We start from the raw sequence: 14,757 nt of genomic DNA, 5'->3' as shown, positions 1-14,757 counted from the left end.
CTCCGCCGGCGGCCAATCACGGGACGCGGAGCCCGGCAAATCTGCCCTGCAGTGCGGGGCGGGGCCGCAGGAGCCGGGTGCCGCCGGCTACACTTCGGGGCGCGGTGCTTCAGGGAGCCACCCGGTAGGGGCTGCCGAACCGAGGGGCCCGGACGAGTGCGGGGCAGCCGGCAGCTGTGCCAGCCGCGCGCGGGACTCAGCGGCACAGGTCGCCGGGAGCCGGCGCGCGCCGCCGCGCACGTGTGGACCCGGACAGGTCCGCCGCCGCGCGGGCACCTGTCGTGTGAGTAGCGCCGGGCGTGGCTGCCCCGCGCACGCTGGCTTCCTGTGAGATTTCTCTTCAGGCCGGCGTACCCTGCTCAGCTCTTGGGGGAATAAGAAGTTTATCGGGGAGGGACTGAGCAGATTAAGGGAGTAGTAGAGCAGCGGCCGGGTCGAGAGGGTGGGAACCACCACCTCCTCGACCGCCTTCCGGCCAGAAAGGCGGTTCGCAAAGACCGGTGCGACAGACAGAGGTGGCCCTGAAGTGTCCAGAGAGCCCGAGCGGTGATGGTCACTGAGTAAGTGACACCGGTCAGAGCCCGGCCAGTTTATGCACGACAGGGATGCTAGCATTTAGGAAGGCAAGGAGGAAACTCAGGATGGGGACCATTTGCTCCCCCAACCCCAGCGGGACAAAGACAGCGCTGGAAGTCTGCAACGCCGACTGGATGGCCTCGCTCCCCCGTCGCCTCCACAACGTCCCCCTTTCCAATCTGGCAATCCCAGGTATTTTTCTATTTCTGCTTGTTTGCACTGTGTTGTAATTCTGCCATTTTAGTGCTCTTGGTGGGTCAGGTTGCTTTTCTATTGTTGCTGAGAAAACAGTTGTCAGTGGCCCTTCTTAATTCCAAACCAGAAACTTAACACCAAAGCAGCCAGTTTAAAGAGATTTACGTACACAGCGTCCTTAGCAAAAGGGACTCATCAGCACTGCATTGTTGTTTGGGGCTTTGTTTCTACTTCATAGCCTTATGAAACTGTCAACCCTGTTCATGTTAGGGCTAGCATATATGAAGGGTGCATTTACATTAATCATTTAAAGATATAAAGGACAGGTCAAGGGTAATGGATAAAAACTCATTAACAATTTTACATCTAGTTAAAATTTAAAATTGAAAAATACTTCCTTTCTCATTGACCTGACCATGTCTAAGAAAGGAAAAAAAAAAAAAAAATAGGTAAGTGTTAGAGAGGTTCAGAATCAGGGCTGAGCATAAAGACATATTTTTGTTGTTGGAAATGCCAGAAATAGAGAACACACGTTCACATCACTGGCAATCATTAGATGTGGTGAGGTGGTGGGGTTTGAAGCTTTCTCTGTATACACACAGGTGTCTACCTGACTGATCTAGAATTGCAGTCTTGAAAAAGTGCTTCTCCAGCCATTGTCTCTCTGTTGAGGGTTTTCCTCCTTGACATTACTCCCATTGGCTTTGTTAAATGAGGACTTTTGCTTCTCACTGGAAAGCTTGTTACACCATAGTTTCTAGGGAAGGATGTTCAGACTGCACTGAGCCTGGCATGGTGTGCTGAACAAAGTCCTACATGCTGATACTTGGAAAGCACTCAAGGAGCCAAGGATGGACTTCTGCCAATCCTTCCTCTCACTTGGAGACATAACAATTGAAGTTCACCTCTAGCCTACCAGACAACTCCCAAGCCTTCCCTGGACCAGTCTGCCTTTTTGTTGCCTGAAAAGATGACCTCATGCGACCCAAAGCTTTTCTTTCTATGCCTGAGAAATTGCTGTACTGTCTTCAAATTTAGGATTCAAACACTCATCTTTTCTTTTGGAGGTCTTCCAAGTTCATTGTCCTCATGAGCCCTCGTAGCTTTTAAGCAAGAGGGCTGCTAAATTTCTTTATGATCATTTCTGTTTTACTATACATTGACTCTTGCTCCTCGGGAAATGTCATCTGCTCATGCTTTGTTCAGAGTATCTTTTCCATGTTTAATTGATGCCTGTGGACTCATCACTGAAATGATGCATCAGCCAGTTTGAACATTAGTCATTTGCCTTTAGGCCTTCAGTGGAGTTATTTTGTTGAGTGATATGACAGGTAGTATGTGTTTGCAAGCAGAATGGCATCTTAGGCAGGCAATAAATGGCCCTAGTGTTCAGAGTATGTGTGGGGTAGGCAGGAGCTTCCTCCATGGTTGTACTTAGAACATCTCAAATCTTAGCAGCAGCTCAGCTGTTGGTTTGGCTATGCACTCAGACTCCATGACTCTAGAAAGAGGCTGGGCATTTCTTCTGTGATCTAGACAGTTCTAGAATACTAGAGGAGGCATACTGCAGTGACCTTTGCTGTAACTGGAAATGCTATGATTGGCTACTGTTGAGACTCAGCCCACCCCGCTTTCTGTGAAGTCCAGTCTCCAAAGCAAAAAGGAAAAAAATGACCATGACTTCTCAAAAGATATTGAATTAACTACTGGGAAATAGCCTTTTCCCAGGAGTGAAAAGAATGTAAGTATATGTATGATGTAAGTTCAAGACAGGAAAATCGCATATTAAGAGCTAACAATTCATGGACTCCTCCATACTAGTTCTCTTTACTCTACCTTATACTCCCCAGATAAAGGCTGACAGCCTGACAAGACTTGCTGAGAAATTTGGAAATTAGAAAGCCATCCCAGAATGCCTTCTTCTCTTCCTTCTCCCCGCCCTGTACTGTCACCTTCATCATAATAGTTGTTCTTTACTGAACCCTACCATGCAGCACCCACTGGAATTACCTCAAGTTCTCATATCCATGAAGTAGGGATTGATATTGTCATTTTAGAAATAAAGAAATTATTGTCCAGAAAGGTAAAGTAGTTTTCTAAAACATCACATAGATATTAATTGGCAGAGCTAATATTTAAGCCCTTAGGTAATTGCACAACCTGTGCACTGCCCCTGTGCCCTTGAGGGGGCCTTGGGAAGTGCAGAGCAGAGAAGGCGATTTCAAGCTGAAAGCCAGATTACACAGACCATATTCTGCAGGGAATGAAAGAATTTTTAGAATGAAGTCATCTTTATCTGAGTAATTATGTATCAATGTAAAGATTAGATTAAGCTGGGTGTATCATATCTGGGTGATCTGTCTCATTAGACATCTGAGACAGATTGATTGATCTGTATATTCTTGTTTTAAATTGGTACCCAGTAGGTTTTAAGTTCAAATTTAGCCTTTGGAGCTATTGTGTGTGTGTGTGTGTGTGTGTGTGTGTGTGTGTGTGTGTGTCTGTCTGTCTGTCTGTCTGTCTATGATGCACATGTGCGCGCACAGGTACACACTCCCCAGTCTGGGGTGTCTATAAGTCTGGGTCATATTTGTCAGGAGCAGAGGAAGGCAGCAATGACCTAGGAAAGGTCAGGAAAGAGGTAGAGGCTCTGGTGATACTAGCAGAACTGGGATGGAGAAAACTATGTCAGACTAGAGCGCACCTGCTGCATTTGCCTAAATTGTGACGGGACAGAACATGTGTGAATGTGCACCTCTCGACAAAGCTTGATGTATTAGTTTACTTCCGCAAGTGTTAAGAACACCTGTTAATCACCCAAGCATACTGAAATGTCTTGAAGAAGACCCTCAGAGTAATGCTTATAGCAAACTAATCATTTGATTTCTGAAGGGTAAAAGATTTGAGAATTTTAAAAAGTCACATTTTTAAATTAAAAGTTTAAACTCTACACACAATTTCATTAATGTTATTGAAAACATTTTCTGCATAATGCTTTTCAATGGACTCTTTTTCTTTGCATATTTTAGTGTTGTTACTTTTTCTTTCATTTTTAGTCACACTTTTTGTCTTTTATTAAAAGTGAAACATTTGGCCTGTGGGGAGGAACCTTGAACTTCAAGGTCTTGAAATCTATGCTTAGCTCTGGCTTTCTAATACTAAAGAAGTATTTGAATTTCTCAGATAGTAGGTGTATTTTCTTCCTATGTAATTAAATTTTTGAATTAACAGTCATGTAAGAGTTTTGTTTTATTGCCTGTTCTTTGTATAGATGTAAAAGGAGATAAAAAGGGTAATTGGATCCTATTAGGTCTAAGAGTAATTTTTATGCCTCTTCAAAACAAGAAATTATTTTTGGTCTGTATAAATAATTGGTCTGTGTAAACAAGGATTCACAATTGCTCTAAATGAAGCAAGATCCATTTTAGTATTGCACAAAGGGCTGTAGACTAGTTAATATAAGTGTATTTTCACCTAATTGGGTCCTTAGTGCATCTTAAGAAACCTCTATGTTTAGGTCTATGAGAGACCAAAGATAAAGCAGGCTTCAGTCCTGTTGTTAAAGAAGCTTATGGTGTGTGTGTGTGTGTGTGTGTGTGTGTGTAGTTTAAAAAAAAACAGATTAGGGTAAATGTTAAAACAGAGATTAAAAGTAATGTGTATAAACAAAAAAAGGGGATATAGATGAATGTCCATTTTGTATCTGTGTATTCAAAATGGTTAGAATAGATATATAGTTACATTCTCTTAAAGAATAGAGAGATTTGTGTTTGTAAATGGGATATCATGTCCACATCTTGTACAGCAATTAACTACTAGGAAGAATGTATGCATTGTGTTAATTATTGAAACTGTCCTACCAACTTGGTTTGAAACTGTCTCATTGCTATTTGTTTCTCAATAAAATTATGGGGAAAAAATAAATAAATAAAACAGAAAAATTGAAAAAAAAAGTAATGTGTTATAGAAGCATGCAAAATGGAAACTTTCATTTCAGCTTTTAGGATGAGAAACTACTTCATGGAGAAAGTGGCATTTGACCTAGATTTTTTAAAAGCACAAGATTTCAAGAGCTGTGTCTTGGGGTTTAAGGTTAGGAAGAGGCTTTCCAGATGAAGTGAACTGTTTGAACTAAACTATGAGCACATCTGTAGGAAATGGCTGGAGGACACCCTCTGCTGTCCTCCATGTCACTCTTATCGTACTTCACATCACATTGTTTTTAAATGTCTACCTTTCCCATGGTCTGCAAGTGGCTCACAAGTAGAAGATATTACTTTCTCTTATAATCCTGAATCCTAATAAAAGGTAGCACTTCAGTTATTAGTGACTGATGAAGAAATAATGCATTGAACTGCAGATTAAGAATGTTGGAATGATGTCTTTCAGGCACTATAATTTTTCATTTTTTCATTAAAATTGAAGCTAAGCTGATTGGTTAGTTTCACTTTTCATAAATAGCCTTCTGAAGCTATCTATCTCTGTTGTTTTGCATCTTATTCCTGAGGCTCCAGGAATAAAGACCCATTACAAACACTCTTAGAAATGAAATTCCTGAGGCAGATGAAATGGTCAGGAGAGTTGCAGTAGATCTATGGCATAACTTGCTTTCTAGGAACAGTTCTTTCATCTACATTATTTCTGCCTCTGTTCTTCCCTTGGTGACTTGGAGCTTACCATCATTCTTGCTGGCTGCTCTCTCTCCATGTTCCTGTTTTTTGTTCCACTCTTAACCTTTTTCCACTCACTTGGCCCATATCTTGCTTCCCTTTCTAGGGTCAGCCCTTCCCCTGGTGCCACTGGATGCTCTCTGATTCCCAGATGGCTCTTTCTTCTCAGGTTGCTCGTATCCATCCCCTTCTCTTCTTTCCCACCTTTCTGGGAGCCTTTTTCCTTTGCAGCTGTGCTCATGACCATTTGGTGATTTTTTTTTTTTTTTCCCAGCTCTTTCCCTTACTCATGTGAATGACATAGAGATAAAATCCATAGAAGAGCAAAGTGAAGGAACTGTGACTCAACTCCTGATATGGGAGATTTGGGACACCCACTAATGGTGCCAAATAAACTATGCAACAAGAACCTTTGGTTAGATCTATTTTGAGGATAGCAGGAACTATGACTTGGCCCTAGAACAAATCCTTTGTTTTGTAGGACTTAAGGCTGTGAAGAACCAAGGCCAAAGCTGACTACCAGGGCTGATTCCAGGAAGAAACATTATAGGTGATCAAAATGGTTTCCTAAGTGAATTAGTTTATTTTTATTTTGTTTCTAATTTTTTCTCTGGGTGCTCATGGTGAAGAATAAAAAGAAACTAAAACTTTGGTATTCCCACAGTAGATTTCTTTCTAAAAACGCCAAGAAATTCCCTAGCATCTCCCCTCAAAATCACACAGGTGCCACCAGGAATTCAGAAATCACAGATACTTATAGGAAGCAAGACGTTAGAGTAATTACATGTAGGAATGTAGAACCCAACTACCTGGACTTGTGTTTCACTTTTTCCTCACAAGCAGTGTGATTTTGGGCAAGTTATTTAACTTCTTTGTGTCTTAGTGCCCTCACTAAAAGAGAGATGGTAATTTCACCACCTTATTTGCTTAGTGTAAGCACTAAATTATTTCATGTAATTTGATTTCTGGTACACAATACCATATAATTATTTTGTGTCTTTTTAGTAATCAGTCACGTTCATTTGTTGAAAGCCAATTCCTAGCCTGGATAACAAAACAGAGGAATAAGATGCCATCCATACCCTCAGATAATTTACAACCCCATTAAGGAGATGACTATCCAGTTAAGCCATGTGACCCAGCTTTCTCTATCTGATCAGGTTAAGCTACTTGACAGGCCACCCCCTCAAGGGACTTTGGAGTTCAGGGGAGGATTCCTGGGAGGTTAGCCTCTATGTGAATACTGAGGGAATCTTAAGTTCCTTGTGAGCAGGGCTGATCAAGAAGTACAGAAAATGTTTAGTCATTTACTTTGTCCTGACTGTTCATCCCGATTCCTCTGTCAGACTTTATTGTATGCAGACATCAAAAGCCTTTTGGAAAAATACAGCTCTCCAACATGACAGGAACATATTGTTCATCCGGCTTCTCTTCTTATTTTCCCATCAGTTGCCCTTCCAGTCAGTCATTTTGTTTCCACTTCTAGGGAGAGAATACTGCAGAATACTTTTGTATAAAAATGTTATTGACCACTCCTACCCTCACCTGTTACTGAAGCTTCACCATCTCTTCAAACACATCCATCCACCCACACAAAAACACCCATGTAACACCCACCCTAACACACACATGCACACATTTAGCTGTGACCTTAGCCTCACCCCCACAATGCCCCAATTCTAAAGTTACTGTTTAACCTTTATAAATCTCCCACCATCCCACTGACAGTTTCGATCCTACAGCATGCTGCTTTCACCTACATGCTCCTCTCTTAGACACACTCCTGAAGCAAGATATTTGGTCCTCGCACACGGTCTGACCTGACCTCCACTCAGTGTGCCAGGTTGCTTCCGCACCACTGTCCAGGCACTGGGAGCTAATGAGCTCAGGCACACAGAAGGTAATAGCAGTGAGATATTTCAGCATCTGATAACTTCACCTCTGTGAAAATCAAGAACTACTTTGCAAATGCTAACCCCAATTAGAGTTTTAAACAGGCCTGCAGAAGAAGAATTATTTATAGACTTTGTAATAGGTGGATGTGTTTTTGTGTGTATGAAATGAATTTTTGAGGGGGGCAGCTGAGCCCGCCTTAAGGGCAGGGCTGGCATGGCATATGATGCTGGGGATTGAACCTCAGTCCCCTGCGCCTGCCTAAGCTTGCCTAAGCAGGCACGTTAGACTGCTGAGCTATCTTGCCGGCCCCATTTTTTTGAGGGGGGCAGTGAAATGAATTTGAACACATATCAAAAAACAAATTTAGGTGGAGGAGATCTGTGATTAAATCTATTTTAATACTTAAGCACATGGTTAAGTAGAAATCTTGCTACCTTTTCACTGTGTCATTGAACATCCATATAACTGGATTGTATTGCCAAACATTCGTAAGGATCAGGCAGTGTACAGCAAGATTGCATTTGCAGATCTCTGGGTAACTCCAAAAGAAAATGGATTGGACTGTAGAGATCTGTATTGCTCCAAAGGAGACATCTAGCCTGCATTGTCTGTGAGGCATGGACATAATTTTGTGTACTGCTTTGTCTAGGTTTTCTAAGACAATAGCATGGTTTTAATTTTTTTTAAGTTATTCTGGAGCTGTCAGGTAGAAAATATTATTTCTACTTGGAGATTATCATATCAATATTTTTTTCTTTACTGATCTATCTCAAAAGAAAGAAGATGGAAACCATTTGTGCCCCATAAAACAAATGACTTAGAGTACAGCAAATCTGTAGTAATTGTGGAACTAGACTGAGATAAATATTTAATGAACATATATGACTTGAAGGTTTATTTATTGAAAGTAATATTCTTAAAGAGCAGTAAAAACTAGATGCAAAAAGAGAGAAATAAAGGGTGAAAACTGTTCATATCCATCCTTTCCTAGTTTGAGCTCAGATCCTGTCAGGAAATACCCCGATGGGACCCTCATGAGGATTAGATGAACATATTGTGCTAATTTAGCTAAAGAAAAAGCCTCAGTGCTTGTTTGTTCCTCTTGTGTTTTCTGATCCTCATTGACTATAGAAAAATAGTATTCTTTTAAAGGAAAATTATTAATTCTAAGGATATTTATTGAATGCCCTTTTGTGTTAGCTATTGTGTCAGATAAGGTGGTTACAGAGCTGAAGAAAATTCTTCTTGCTATTTATGATATTATGATCTTAAAAGAATGCAAAATTTCAAGTATAATGAAGAATCAGGTATGAGATACTATAGACATTCCTCATTTAACAACAGTTACATTCTTGTGACTGGATCATTAAAGGAGTCAATCACTCAGTGAGGAGTTGTATATAGCATGTGCATTTCAATATTCAGAGCAAAGAAATGGTCAAAGGAAACTCCAGCTTGATGGCTTTGTTTTTAGTTGTCTCTTACATGCAGTACAGTAATATATAACAACATAAAAGGATAGTACTTTACTATATCACCAGCAAAATTTACAGTACTATGTAAAGAAAATATACTGTATAAAAATGACATTGAGGCCATATAAATAAGATAGACAGAACTGTACAAGAAAAAAAAGTAAGTCATAAATCCAAGCAATGGGTCATATGTACGAACAGCTGTTAAACAGGTAGGTTGTTAAACAAGGAGTATCAGTGTAACACTCAGGAAATCAATACCCAAATTCCATTACTGGTAGTAGGAGGAAAACATAATAGATTGAGTGTCCAAGATGAGGTGACCTTTTGGGTCAGACATGAAGAAGACAGCCAGTGTTACAGGGGAAAGGATGAATGTCAGAGTACAGAAGGACCGAGGAGTGCAAGGTTAGTGTGACCTTGAAGACACCCAGGCAGTCTTGTGTGATCAGAAAATCTTAAAGAAAAGATTGGAGTTAGGCTGGAAAAGCAGACAGAAACCAGATCCTAATGAACCTAATCTGTCATATCTAAATTGCATGAAATCCTGAAGGCAAAAAGCAGCCACTGGAAGACCTGGTCCGGGATGGCTGAAAACCCATAAAAATGACTGCATAAGAATGAAATGAAACAAAATGACCCACCAGTTATTACAGATCACAAGGAACAAAAAATCAAGCTTATTGCTTCCTTCATCTTGGGGATGTGTGTGTGTGTGTGTGTGTGTGTGTGTGTGTGTGTGTTTATTACTTTCTGTATGCTTAGCTGACTGGCAGGCATTGGTGATTCAGTGTGCTCTCTGCCTTTAGAGTTTACTGTCTACTTAGAGAAATGGGCATTTAATCAACCTGTTATAAAATAATATAAGATGCTATGTGAGATAACAAGGGAGAAATGGGTTACAACTGAACAAAGCATATGGCTGGGACATCTTAACTGCTGTCCAGAGAAATCTGGAAGAAGTACTAATAAATCAAGCTCCATGAATACATAGGAGCTATCCCTTGGGATATGAGGACAAGATAATAGTGCTCTCTGAGGAGGAACAAAGTAGGTGAAAAGCTTGCAGATAGATAATGGCCCATTAACGAACAAAAGTAGCTCATTACAGTTGTGCACAGTTTAGAAGAGCTGCAGGGTAATAAGAGATTTAACTTTAACTTCACAGGAGCGTAAAAGGGTTTAAGCAAGTGAATGATAAAGTGAACCTCGTGTTTTTTTAAAGACCACACTGACTGCAACACAAAATGAGAAAAATCCAGGAACACCTGTGACCGAAGTCTTTCGCCCAAGAAGGTGATCTAGCCTGAGAAGGAGACAAGTAGCATGGACAGAAGAAAAGAGATAGACTCCAGAGATACTTAAGAGTTTCCTAACAACAGGACTTAGCCAGGAATTGGGCAATGGTGAAAGGGAGGTGCAATGGATGTGGGTAAATGGGACAAGGCAGCATTCTCAGAAATCCTGGTACTGGAGAAGAAGTGGGACATTTCAGAAATTGGAGAAGGGCTTGGGGAGAGATGATTTCTGGAGTTAAATATTCCATTCTATAATTTGCCCAACTGCTACCGTCACCCTAGCTATTATATCCAATATCAGATGGTTAGAGTCTAAAGCTGGTAACTTTTTCTTAATACTTTTTTTAGATTTCAAGTATGCTTCACATTTTGAGTTCCTCCCACATGCTGGTCTAGCCTTCTGCCCATTCTTCATGAGTCCTGTCATTTCTTGTATAACTGTGTCCCCAGCCATCAGCACCTTGGTGGTGGGGTGGGCTTAGCTATGTGCACCACACCGCAAGCCAACTGTGAAGTAAAAACTTTTAACTACCACAGTCATCAAGTTTTATTTTTTTTACCCACGGCATCCAGGGTTGCACCAAGATGGTGAATAAAAACAGTAGAATTTTATAGTAGAATGTTTAAGTTGATTTAATGTAACTTACTGTTGTACCCTCAACATTTCTCTGGTTTCCCGTCAACCATAGCATCATTCTTTTGTTTTAAAAAAATAGCATGATTTCTCCTATATGGAAAACCCAAAATATAAGTAAATGCAAAATAAAAGATTGGTAATCAGAAGTAGGGTGATAGGACTTTTTCAGATGGAAGGGGATCAAAAGATGGAGAGGCAAGGAGGGTAGGGAGAAGGGATGAAAAAGAACTAAGATGTGTTCTGTATGTGGACCAACTGCACACAGGAAGGTAATCATTATGTACTGCAAACATGTACAAAAAATAGAAAAGCTGAGACAAAAAAGAAAATAAGTTTATGTCAGCCAAGGCTCTGAGGAGTGACCCAGATCCTGTGCAAGGGGTTACTTCACAAAAGGTGATGTATCTGTTGGAACACAGGGCAGGATGTGCATTAGCAGAGTAGAGGAAGAACTTTTATTTGCAAATAATTGATAGATTCTTTTTAATCTATACAATATTTTATTTGGATTTCAATTTGAATCTACTGAATACTTGAAGAAAAGTCTTCTGAAAAAGAATAGAGACTTGCCTGTATATAAAAGGCTTTAAATATCTTCCATATGTAGGCCTGGAAACCTGCTGACGCATATGAATCACAGGATGGGGACTGACTTGGAGAAGGTCTAGGCTCTGTAGTGGAGAGCGCTTTGTCCTGCAAAGTCCTGGGAGATCAGTAACTTCTCTGCATCTCAGGACACCCCAGGCAGGAGTGTGGACTGCTAGAACATTTTAACCAAAGAAGTGCTTGCATTTACATGTAAATATTTCATTTGAAAAAATGGTAGGCCTGGTCAGCACATCAATAGGCCCACATTTGCTCCAGGTCTCACCCATCCAGCCAGCCAGGAACAGCCAAGGACCCCAAATCAGGTTCTGTCCTCAGAGATCAGGATGTCCTTGGCCTTCACCAAACATGAAGAGTAAAGCTGGTTGACATGTGCTGCTTCCAGGTGTCCTACCTTATACATTGCTCTGTAGCTTTGTGAATAATTAGGAATTCAATAGGCAACTGATTAAAATTTAAATTGGCCACATGGCTGTCTCAGATCTTGCTGGCAGCTTGGTGGTTATTATTAACACTCTCCCACATGCCTCATGGAAGATAATTGAGCAGACAGGTGAGACTGTCCCTTAGTGTTGGCAAGAAGGTTTAAAATGCTCTTTTTGGTTTGGGAGACTACTGAATGGTTCCCCTGACCCTGAATCTTGGATTCAATGTTGGCTAATTTTGAATATTCTAAAAATGCCCATGCCTTTCTGCAATTAATATGAAGTCAAATGCTGTATTTTTCCCACAGGCCTAATACAGACAGGTGAGGTAAAAGGCCCTAGGAGAAAACAAAAGAAAATAATTCACACAGTTACAAATTTCCTGACATCTACTCTGGGACTTTTACAATTTTTTCAGTGCAGTATTTTATAATAGCTCCTCCTGCTCATCCATGATGCTTTATTTTTGTCCTTTTTGTTTTCTGATGCATTTTTCCTCATTGACCCAGATAACTAATCTAGGACAGGTAGAGAGAAATGGATCTAGGGGTGAGCAGGTTTTGGGGTAAAAGAGTGGAGAGAGTAAGCTCTACCTGGGTAAAGAAGAAGGATCAGGAGATCTAGGCTTGCCAGCTGGAGGCAACTCTCCAAGTATCGCTTTACTCTGGTACTCGTGCTTGTACTTTTCTGAGAGTATTGTCAGTGATACTGCATGCCAGCTGTGTACAAAATGTGGGAATACAGGCATGAATCAGACATAATGTGGCCTTCAAAAGCTTACAGTCAGGTGGCAGAGACAGATATGGGCATAATTACCACCCACTGTTCTAAGTTCATCAGGAATGTATGAAATGCCGTGGAATTGTGGAGGGAAATACCTAGTGACTGGGTGATTCTGACTCAGTTGAATTTGAGTCAGGTGATTCATGGACTTCATGGTTTTGAACTGTGTCACATACAAGTTATTCCAATGGAAAGGCCAAGGACAGTAAGATAGTTCTTGAAGAAATAAAGCCTCTCTGGGTTTTTTGTTGTTGTCATTTGTTTTGTTTTGTTTTGTTTTATTTTTGAGACAGGGTCTTGCTAAGTAGCTGAATAGCCTAGAATGGGCTCCATCTTGAAGCCCTCCTGCCTCAGCCTCCTAGAGTGCTGGCATCACAGGCATCCATCACCACATCAGCTCTTTTTTGTTTTTTAAATGAACTTTTTGTTGTATTCACTCATTATAAGGTCCAGTTCTCACATATAACTTTTTTATGTATTTAGTACAAGATCTACAGTGTCTTACTACATAGATCGAACTCATAGTAATTCTCCTGTTGTCAGCCTCCCACATGCTGGGATTACAGGTGCATGCCACCACGCTGTCTTAATTGCCGTCTCAGTGAGCCCTAGGGGCAGGGATCCATGGCACACCAAGGATCAAATCCCGGCAGCAACACTCTGCCTAAACAGGCACTTTAGTCCACTGAGCTATCTGGCTGGCCCATAACTTCCTTTTTTTTTTTTGTTAATCAAATACTACATATAACTTCTAAATTACTATATTGTCAGGCCAAAGAAATATTTTAACATGCAAAATTATGATTTGTTCAGTTCAGATTTATCATACAATTTGTAGAGATTAAATACCAAAATCATAATACATGTTTCTATAAAAACATCCCTAAACATCTTCAGCACTTAACACATGTTCAGTATTACATCTGTTCTTAGTATCTTACCCTATCTAAATTTTTGCTAGTTTAATTGACACATCATAATTGTATATATTTATAGGATGCAATGTGATAATTGAATACATGCACACATTGTGTCTGTCTTAAGATTTATTTGCATAGAAAGCAGAATCCAAAAGGCTTTCTGAGGGCAGACTCTAAATATAAGATCAAGTTTGCTTACTAAGGCTGTTACCATCAGTAGAAAGTTTAACTGCTCTGTCTCTTAGTGTTTTCATCTGTAAAATGGAGAAACCTGCAGTATCCATTTCACAAGAACAAAGTCAGAGGAAGCACCATCAACAAGGCCACTTTCACTCTGATGCTGATTGCAAGTTGCAGGATCTTCAAGGTCACCCTTGTACTTGATAATTTGCAAAGACTCATAGAACTTATAGAACCAAAAGTTGTATACTTAGAGCTTCTTTTGATTAGCATGAGAGGAATCAACAGATTTCTATGAACAGTTATGGGAGCATGTGCACAGCACAAAGCCCAGGAGGGTTCTGGTTGCGGACCTTGCGCTTGGCCTCGCCTTGTGGAGTCCTGGACAGTGTTGTTGTACTTTCTTGGAGTTTACAGGTGATAATACACACAAAGTGTTGCTAGCTAGGCGAGCTTACCAGAGTGTTAGTATCCAGGTTTTATTGGGCCTCTGCATGGCTGACTGCAGTATCTGACCCTTACAGAGGTTAAGAAGTCACTATTACCACTATCACATCCATAGCCTTTCTTGTGTGGCCACTGAGCTCCAGGCAAACAAAAATAAATACTCTTCTGGCAGTACATTCCAAGGGCCTGAGAGATTTCCTCTCAGGAGCCAAGGGCAATGACTAGACTTCTCTTTCAGGTAAAGTTAAATTCTTTGTGACACATCAGAGTTGTTTTAAAAACAAAATTATATATACAGTGCAATTAGAATATGGCCTAATACCAAACAATGATTTGCCTATAACCATCAATGTTAACTAATATCTTTGATTATTTAGTATATGTAATCATAGTAGGTACTATAAGAAAAAATTTTCAGAGATACAAGAGTCCCGATAAGGCCCAGAAGAGCAAGCCACTGTGTTGGGACTGGAAGTGGGAGCGGTTACTTCCATGTGCAGGTTAAGGACTAGCTAGGTAGAAGAGGACACCTTCAATCTGGGATGAGAGAGATGGGGGTGAGTTTTGGCAGAGGAAGGAAGTATATTTCTGAATCAGCAAATTCAGGTGGGAAAACAGGGACTTTAGGGAACAGCTGCTATGGCTAACT

The 14,757-nt window shown here is 40.6% G+C and overlaps 1 protein-coding gene across 1 annotated transcript in view; it reads left to right on the top strand.

The window, feature by feature from the left end:
• The first annotated feature begins 338 nt into the window (after positions 1–338).
• Plcxd2 (phosphatidylinositol specific phospholipase C X domain containing 2) overlaps positions 339–14,757 on the top strand; it is a 43,530-nt gene continuing 29,111 nt past the window's right edge. Inside the window, exon 1 of the mRNA XM_004624705.2 lies at positions 339–768. Within this exon, the coding sequence (XP_004624762.1) occupies positions 606–768 (163 nt within the window). The 5' untranslated portion in view covers positions 339–605. The remainder of the gene's footprint in view (positions 769–14,757) is intronic.

Source organism: Octodon degus, unplaced genomic scaffold (genome assembly GCF_000260255.1).
Source record: "Octodon degus isolate 3935 unplaced genomic scaffold, OctDeg1.0 scaffold00007, whole genome shotgun sequence".
NCBI lineage: Eukaryota > Metazoa > Chordata > Mammalia > Rodentia > Octodontidae > Octodon > Octodon degus.
This window is presented reverse-complemented; position numbering and strand designations above follow the sequence as displayed.